General features: G+C 35.8%; 1 protein-coding gene across 4 annotated transcripts in view; it reads left to right on the forward strand.

Annotated features, from left to right (window-relative positions):
- Window positions 1-5,531, forward strand: part of chd6 (chromodomain helicase DNA binding protein 6) — a 146,150-nt gene extending 140,619 nt beyond the window's left edge. For all 4 annotated transcript variants that reach the window (XM_062978773.1, XM_062978776.1, XM_062978775.1 and 1 more), the window contains exons 37-39: window positions 50-169; window positions 665-769; window positions 1,420-5,531. In XM_062978773.1, coding sequence (XP_062834843.1) covers window positions 50-169; window positions 665-769; window positions 1,420-2,313 — 1,119 coding nt within the window. In that variant the 3' untranslated portion in view covers window positions 2,314-5,531. The remainder of the gene's footprint in view (window positions 1-49; window positions 170-664; window positions 770-1,419) is intronic.
- Window positions 5,532-9,347: the final 3,816 nt, after the last annotated feature.

Raw genomic sequence — 9,347 nt, forward strand, 5'->3', positions numbered from 1 at the left:
GTGTGTTTGGAAGTAATTCCCACTTACATTTCACTTTTACTGTCTTCAGAGTTTTTCAGAAAAGCCTAAACAAAGAAGGCAGCGCTGTAAGGACCCTAGTAAATTGGACATTCATTCTCTCACGGGAGAAGAACGAGTGCCTGTGGTCCATAAGGGTACAGGACGGCGGGTAAGCAGAAGCATTTACTCTACTTGCCTTGGAAATGATTTGGCATGGTGTTAGTTCTGAACAATCAAACATACATTTAATTGTTCATGTGTGGGTCTGCATGAGCTCATTTTCTTTTGAACCAATGCAGTTTGTAAAATACAAAATAAAAGTCATGTTGCTCTCAAACCTACTAATTTTTTCATAAATACATGATTTAGCAGAGAAAGAGAGCCATAGCTAATCCAGTATTGAGAAAAATACAATGAAAATGTATTTATTTATTTATTTGTGGTATTTATATACTGCCCTTCTCAACCCTGAAGGGGTCTGGGGCAGTTCACAATGTTGGCAATAATTCAATGCCCTCAATAAAAACAGTACAAAATATCAAAATTGACCATCACATGATAAAACATTTTTTTAAAAGCATGTTAAGTTGGTAGGAGAGAAAATTTAAGATGCTGTGTGAAGTATTTTCTGCAACTAATGTTATTCTCCAATTGTATTTTATAGTTAGGAGGAGCTATGGCACCAGCACTGAAGGAATTGCCAAGGTGGCTTGAGGCAAATATGGAGTATGCAGTTGCAGCAGATTGGTCTGATATTGTTAAGCTTTCAGTAAGTTTTTGGAGATATCCCTTCTATCATCAGTCTTCCCCCCTTTTTTTAGTATTATTCTTTTTATATCCCTTTTCCGGATGGGTTTTTTGAACAGGTGGCAAAACTAGCATACACAATTGCAGGACTAATTATTTAGTATAAGGCACAATGCAATCAAATCAAATTGCAATTTGCAATCAAATTTCAGTTCTGTGAACAATCAAAGTATTATTCAGAATAAACCCTAATACTTATTTCCTCACTAATCTCTGGCTTTTGTCAGGATAAGAAATCTCAAAATGAATATGTTTCAATCCTTTCAAATCAGGGGTAATTTGGTATTATTTTAAAGTTGTTATTATTGTGTGCTTTCTAGTAATTTCTGACTTACGGCAACCCTGAGGCTGCCCTGTCATGGGATTGTCTTGATAAGATTTGTTCAGAGAGATTTGCCATTGCCTTCCTCTGAGTCTGAGAGGGGCGACTTGTCCTCAGTCACCCAGTGTTAAGCATATTTGGTGAATTGAACTTGTTCTTGTGGGGACAATCCACATTCATCTTGTTTTTAATAGCAGATTAAGATTCAGTCTACAGATTTGACATATGGCTGAATTCTCTTAACAGGGTAATAACATTTGGAGTTTTTGTTTTGTTTCTTACATTTTCAGGGGTTTTTACCTGAAAGCAAGTTTAATCGTATTCTCACTGAGCCTGTACTCCGGGATGCTGGGCCACGACGGAGAGGAAGAAGGCCAAGAAGTGAGGTGTTTAAAACTCCTGGGATAATAGCAGATGCATCTTCTGGAATGGGACCATTATTCATGAATGGACTTATTGCTGGAATGGATTTAGTAGGACTTCAGAATATGAGGAACATGCAAGGCATTCCTTTAGCTGGGCTAGTTGGGTTTCCAGCTGGATTTGCTGCAGTGCCAGCTGGTGAGGATGTCAAAAGCACTCTGAGTATGTTGCCAATGATGCTGCCAGGAATGGCTGCTGTACCACAAATGTTTGGTGTTGGAGGACTTCTCAGTCCATCAATGACAACTACTTGTGCGTCACCTGCTTCAAATTCATTAGCAAGCACAGCTAAAAGTGGTACATCACATGCAGACAAAGATACTGAAGACAAACAAAGTGACCAAGGTGCAAAACCAGAAACTATTTCTGAAGATAAGTCAAGTCCTAGTTCATTTTCTGATCAATCAGAACCTGCAATAACTACCAGTAGTCCTGTAGCTTTTAACCCATTTCTTATTCCAGGAATGTCATCTGGACTGCTCTATCCCTCAATGTTTCTTTCTCCTGGTATTGGTATGGCATTGCCAGGCCTTCAGCAAACCAGACACTTGGAAGCAACAAATGTAGAAAACCAGAAACGAAAGAGAAAGAAAACTAAAGTGGAATTAGCAAATCCAGAACCAGAAACTCTTTCGCTGTCTGACAAGGAACATGCAAACAATCAGAACTGTAGAGAACAAACATATGTGTCAGCAGAGAAGGAAAGTAACATACCAGCAGAGGAGGAAGAGGAGTTAAAAGAAGATAAAGATATCAATTAGAACTTTTCTTTCTGAAAAAAATAATAATGTTGTGGCTTGTAAATTCTCATCCCATAAATATATGTTATTGCCCTCTATTCCACTTGACCTTCATAAAAACCTGTGTTTCTATAGGTAATATAATCTACCTAATTTCCAGTAAGAAAACTATGGTGGCATGTTAATAGTTGCAGGGTCTTGCCATAGAGATAAGCAGTGTTCTATAATTAGTAGGAGAGGTGCAGAATTCTTGTTCATTTGTCCAGCTGTTTATCCCTTCCTTCACCCAAACAGTAGTATATTAAGTATTTGGTCATCCCCAAACTGCTTGCTTGTTTGAAGAGGGGAAAATTTGGAAAAGTGCTTCTATTATGATGGAAACACAGAAGAACACAGAAAAGGATAGATGTTTTTACTATGACACTGAATTTAAAAGAAACTTGTATTTTGGGGTAAAAAGCACAGTTATAGTAAGTGCTAATGTGTATTTTTTGATTTAAAGTATTTCCCTATTTTATCATGGGTACTAGAATAGTAGTATAGACAAAAGTATATAACTAAGGATTGAAAATACATATATTCATTTCTTTTTTTAAAAGGCATTAATAGTAAATATATAATTTTCTCCTGTTCACACTACAAAGTTTTGGAAACAAACTGCTGTAAGTGAAAAGATTACCTGAGCTTTTATATTTCTAAAACCAAATGTTGTTTTTATGTTGAAGGTACATTTCAGTTGTCCTTCTTTGATTTTTAGGCCATTTCCAGCTCCGGCTGAGATACTGACGCACATCTTGCATGATTTGGGGGACAGGATTTTGGAGGTGGGGGGCAGTTTCAGGGGAGAGGCTTCAGACTACCAATTACTTTTTTAATCATGTTATCATTGCTTTGTCACAAAGACATTTTTGTTGGGAAGAACAAATAATGGATTCTAATTTTCTTATGTAGAACATTAATCAGAATTTTACAAATTCTTGTCCTTCTCTGAGAAATGTTTTTTGAAAACAGAATTTTAAAAGCTGTAGGATGGGCTTTTTCATTTTAGGTGGCCTTTGGCAAGAAGTGTTGACTGAGTCAATGCTTGAGTTTATCATCCATTTCTAGTATTAGACTGTGAAAACATTTTTTCTCTCTTTGTTTCTATTCTTCTTGATCCCCTTTCATTGTTAAATGTTATTTCCCAACAACTCTGCATATACATTTGTGTAAATGTTTTTAAGTGGATATTTTTTTAAAAAGCATACAAGGGGTTCCAAAGCCCAGTGTGTTTAAACACTCTCCACAAGCAATTCTGATATAGTCCTCTTTATTCCCACTCCTTATTTTATTTTTTCATTTACTTGGGCTAGTACTAATTTACAGCTCATGGTTCAAGACTTGAAAAAAACACTTTGTGCTGTGATCTTTAAATGGCAGACCATTAGACGGTTGTGGGAGTGTATGCTATTACTCAGTTTCACATTTGGTGTGTCACAATTTACTGTATTTTTTACTATTTTCTGTTACAGTTTTGCTAATTTATCAAATGGTCCAAATATTTTGACATAACTATTTCAGTTTGCATTATTTATTTATGATGCGTTTTTCATTGTCTTTTATACATTTGGGATTATAAAGTATGTACATGTTAAAATTAGCATCTCAAAGAAGTCTGTTACTCATAGAGTGAGTCTCTATGTTGCAATGAAGTCTCATTTTTGGTTACACATCATTTTCAACAATTTATACAATTGGTTATACTATTGCAGAATATATATAAATGGATGATGTCATATGCCCTGTTTAATACCACCTTGTAGCACAGATATTGTCTTGCTATTGACAGATTTCTTAGAAATGCTGCTATCTCTGTTAACTAACATTTTATTTAGTTTTGCCTCCAGTGGAAGCAGAAAGGTTTTTTCAGCTGTTGAATCCAAAATCAATATAATTTATTTATGTAAAAAAATCACTTGATATATTTTTGAACGTTTTAAGTACTAACTTTTTATTTAGCAGAAGAACATGTACTTGCCCTAAATCCTTAAAATACAAATGCTATAAACCTTCATATATCTTGAAAGCCTTACTGTGAATGGATGCAGATCTCTCTCTCTTAAGTCTATTTGTAATATATAAATAAGGATTACTTGCCAGGGTTTGACTTGTAAGGAACAGGGTTGAGAATGAAATTTAGTTTGTCAGCATGTTCTATAATCCTTGTTCTTCTTTATTTAACGTGTGTCTGAGTATGTAGGATTCTTTTTTAATTTTAATGTGTGATCCTTTGACAGTGATGGAGCTGTTACAGCTTATTTACAGTGGGACATCAATGGCTTTTTAAACCTTAACCATCTTCAAAAACAATCACAATTTTCACACTTATTTCATAAACACACATAGATTCTTCATCAAATGTGCTATCAAAATAAAACTGTCTGTGCTTGTAAAAATTAATATTTAGATTTTAAAATCAGATTTTAATTTAGTGCCTCTGCTATGTGTTTTCAAAACATTCACAGAGCCTTGCAAGAGATGTAAATATTTTATTATTATTATTATTATTTTCTAGGAAATCTATTTCTGATTGTTTTGCCTGACTTGCAACTAAACATTGTTTGCCTTTTTCTCAGCATGAGCACTGTTTTGGCCTGTAGCTTAACTTTCTTTCATATTGCATACCTTTTACCCAAGAAGCTACTGCTGTATAAACTATGCATTAATTTAGCACTGTATGGGAATAACTGCAGTACAGCTGGCCCTCCATATCCACAGATTTTATATTAATTGATCCAGCCATCCATAGCTTGAAAATATTCCCTTTTCTTGAAAAAAAATCACAAAAGTGATTTTTAATTTTGCTATTCCATATAAAGGACACCATTTTATTGCACTATTGTATGTAATGGGACTGGAATATCTACAGATTTTTGTATTCAAGGGGACCTGGAACCAGACCAAGGGTCCACTGTACTATTTCACCCATCCTAAATATCAGACAGTGCTCTCATATTTTTTGTTTTTAATTTCCCATCTTTCTCCAACAATGCAAATGTAGTAAGATATTTTATGTTAATTAGGTACCATTGTCTCAAATTTTCAATGCTATACAACTACTGTCGACATGTTTCCATCTCCAAGGCCAGCAGACTTTCAGAAGGTTCTCTGTTACAATCTAACAATTTATGCATATCATAAACAGTAAATTTTCTGACATGTGTAACTAGCAAAATTAAATGCCTATGGTCACATTTTGAGACCCTCAGAATATCAATTTATTTTTTGCAGCAAGAGAGGGTGCTTTTAAAATTAGACTTCTGACAATTTGCTTTAACATTCCTTAAGAGGTCATCCTTGTAATGTGATGACCACAAATGTCATTACTGAAGTCTGCTATTCCGCTTTTTTAAGAAAATGCAGATACATTAGTATTATACTTCAATGTCTGAGTACTGGGTATTCAAATAATTATAGTAGACAGCAAACTGACCAGCATACAATGAGCTAAAATCCAGATGCTGGCTAGTTTGTTGAATTTAAGGCAGTCTTAACAGCCATATAAATGTGTTGGTACTTAAGAGAGTAAATTCTTCAAGAGATTTAGTTTCACCATATAGATGTTTGCATACTGTGAGCAGCTTTTATTGTCCAGAAACGATTATAATAATTTAATATATCAGTCACCCTCAGTGTTTACAACTTTGTGAATTGTCTCTTCTCTGATAAATGTCCTTTCCTTTTGGGAGGTAGGATATCACTTCAGGGCAGGACAAGAGGTCTAGAGACGCTTAAGTAACTTTGGCCAACATAGGAAGAAGACATCCTACTAGGCTGCACATGCGTCGTTATTTTAAGTCTTTAATTTCTATTTACCACTAGTACCACAAATCAAGATCTGTATCATTGTCTTCTCTACCATCTCAGGAAAAAAAAGTAAATTTGTTAGATAAATTTACTTCTCACCTCTATATACCTTACCATAGAGAAAGGTACAGATTTTGGACTGAGCCCCTTAGTCCATGTCTCCACTATGGTAGCAGAGTTATAGTAATTTCTGAGTAATTTTGATCTATAGATCCTATTTCCTTAAAAGGTATATATAAAAGAAGAAAGAAGATTACTTTCTCCAAAGGGCACCATGACAAAATTCTAGAAATTAATTAAAATGATCAAAGGTCTAGACATCATTCTCTATGAGGAGCGTCTTCAAGAACTAGGTATATTTAGCCTGCAGAAGAGAGGGTTGAAAGGAAACATGATAGCCATGTATAAATATGTGAAAGGGTGTCATAAGGAAGAGGGATCAGATTTGTTTTCTGCTGCCCTGGAGACTAGGACTTGGAGTAATGGGTTCAAATTACAGGAAAGGAGATTCCACATGAACTTCCTCACTGAGAGAGTTGTTCAGCAGTGGAACTGTTTGCCCTGGAGTGTGGTGAAGGCTCCTTCTTTGGAGGCTTTTAAGCAGAGGCTGGATGGCCATCTGTCAGGGATGCGTTGATGGTGCTTTTCCTGCATGGCGGGGTTGGACTAGATGGCCCATGTGGTCTCTTCCAACTCTATGATTCTATGATTGTAGGAAGCATGATACTGAGCTTTACACAGGTTATTGCAAAGGCTAATTGCCTAAATTATTATTTTGTTGCAAAGGCTAATTGGTTAAATTATTTTGCTGACTATCCTTTATTAATTGATTGATTATATGATAAAATTAATTTTCAAATCACAAATTCTAACTGAAACATTTAAGGAAATATCAGATGACCTAGCCAATTTATAATGAGGAACAAAAGTTCACAATTTTAGAAGTTTTTATGTTCTTCAAAGATCATTTGTTTTTATTACAGTTTAACTCTTCAGAACCCAACAAAACAAAATAGGTCCAGGTGTATATTTAATTCTTAAGTGGGGTTTAAACTGCCTTTCTAATTGACAGATCAAATAAAGCATTAACTGATTAATTTGTCAAATTGCATTGACCAAGGTTACACCAGGATTTTAAAAAGTTGGGGTCAGGGTATGATGAATATTTGCTTTTTCTGATTTAAGGGGAAATTCCAGGGTCCCTACCTTGCTGCACCATGATTCAGTAGAAAATGGCATGGAATTTTTTTGTTCCAGTACATTACATTGGAAAAAAAACACATCAGTGAAATAGAAAATATTTACTTTTGTCCTGACATACATTTCAAAAACAAAAATCTTAAGATTTGGGGAAATCATTTACAATGTTTTAAGTGAAAATACTGCAGGTGAACTGTGTAAATTCTGCAGCTGGACCTAGCCTGCAGGGTATTTTAAACTAGAAGCAGCTCCATGGCGGATACTTATGTGATTCAGACATCCCCGGTAAGTGATACCAGTTTCGAATGGAGATGGCCAACTTCAGAAATGCTGTTTCAAACATGCCATTTGTTCAGTTAGAGATGAATAACTGCATGATATCTCGAAATAGTTAAGTGGCAGATATGCATGCTTGTGTTTATCCATGAAGTGAGCACCTTATACGTATTTGCACATTAAGAGTTTGAAGAGCACAGTAAAGCAAAAGAGTAAGCTGCTCAAGTCTCTTGAAACAAAGCACAGAAATTCCGTATTTCCTTGAAGACTAAAACTACCAAGTTATATTTCTGTGCTACTGTCATATTTTTTCATTAGTTCCTAATCGCTTTTGCGTAAGGTGTGGCTGTTAAATTAAAATCCATGGTGTATTCAGATGACCGGCAAGACTTTCTTTTGGATGTATGGAATCCCTGATGGGAGAATAAATTTCAGAATTATGCATCCTGTATTTGTATAGCTAAAGAACCAATTTTCAAAACCTAAGAGTGAAATCATTTTTTTTCCAGTACATTACATTGGAAAAGATATGCCTGTGAAATAGATTGGGAATGTGATGTGGGCATATCAGAGCTAGTGTTAAAAAAACAAACCAAGTATAAAGGAATATGCAGTTCTTCTGAAGCTGATTTATAGTTAACTGTTGTCAAGGTGACTTTGATTTATGATGACATCCTGAATGAGCTACCTCCCAAGTCATCCTATCATCAGCAGAGTATATAGAACTGAAAATCAGCCTTACTTTCTTGAGTGGGTTTACACTGTAGAATGCAGTTGACACCACTTTTAACTACTTTGTCAAAATCTCTGGGATCTTGGGAGCTGTAGTTTTACAAGATCTCAACCTTTTTCTACCAAAGAGTGCTGGTGCCTCACCAAAGTACAAACTCGCATGATTCCATAGCATTGAGCCATGACAAAGTGGTCTCAAGCTGCATGAATCCTATAGTGTAAACATATCCCTGCATGCTCCATTATTGCTTATAAGTTTGTCAGTAATAAGCACCCTTGTAGGCTCATGTCACCTTAACTTATTTATCATGTCAGAAGCGAATTGAGAATACAGTTATAATGTAATCACAAGCAAAGTTAAAAACTTGGCATTATACTAAATTTCCTTTAACCAGAAGCTGGCCACTTGGAGTGCCTCTGGTGTTGCTGTAAGAAGATTCTCCATTGTGCATGTGGCAGGGCTCAGATTGCATTGTAGTAAGTGGTCTGTGGTTTACTGTTCTCCACACTTGCATGTCGTGGACTCCACTTTGTAGCCCCATTTCTTAAGGTTGTGGTACCAGAGCGCAGTCTGTTCAGTGCCTTCCAAGTTGCCCAGTCTTCTGTGTGCCCAGGTAGGAATTTGATTGAAGTTTCAGGTTTTAACCTGCCACTTTTGGACTCTCACATGCTGAAGTGTTCCTGCGAGTATCTGTACATCTTAGAAAGCTATTTCTTAATTTAAGACGTTGCCATGCTGGCTGATATCCGAACAGGGGATGGTTCGCTTCTGACACAATAAAAATTTTAAAATGAAGTCTTTCATTTTTTAAAAACAACATATTTGTTTTACTCACAACCTTCATGTGCTCAGCATACACAGCTACAAAACTTATCAGTCCAGGTTCAGATATGTTTGAGATGGTTCCCTGTCCCAGCCAGCCAAGACATCTCTCTTGTAACAGAAACAGCTATCAACAGGTCACATTGTCAAATAACAGCAGCAGAGTAGCAAAGCACAA

The sequence above is a fragment of the Anolis carolinensis genome, chromosome 4 (genome assembly GCF_035594765.1).
Source record: "Anolis carolinensis isolate JA03-04 chromosome 4, rAnoCar3.1.pri, whole genome shotgun sequence".
Classification (NCBI taxonomy): Eukaryota; Metazoa; Chordata; class Lepidosauria; order Squamata; family Dactyloidae; genus Anolis; species Anolis carolinensis.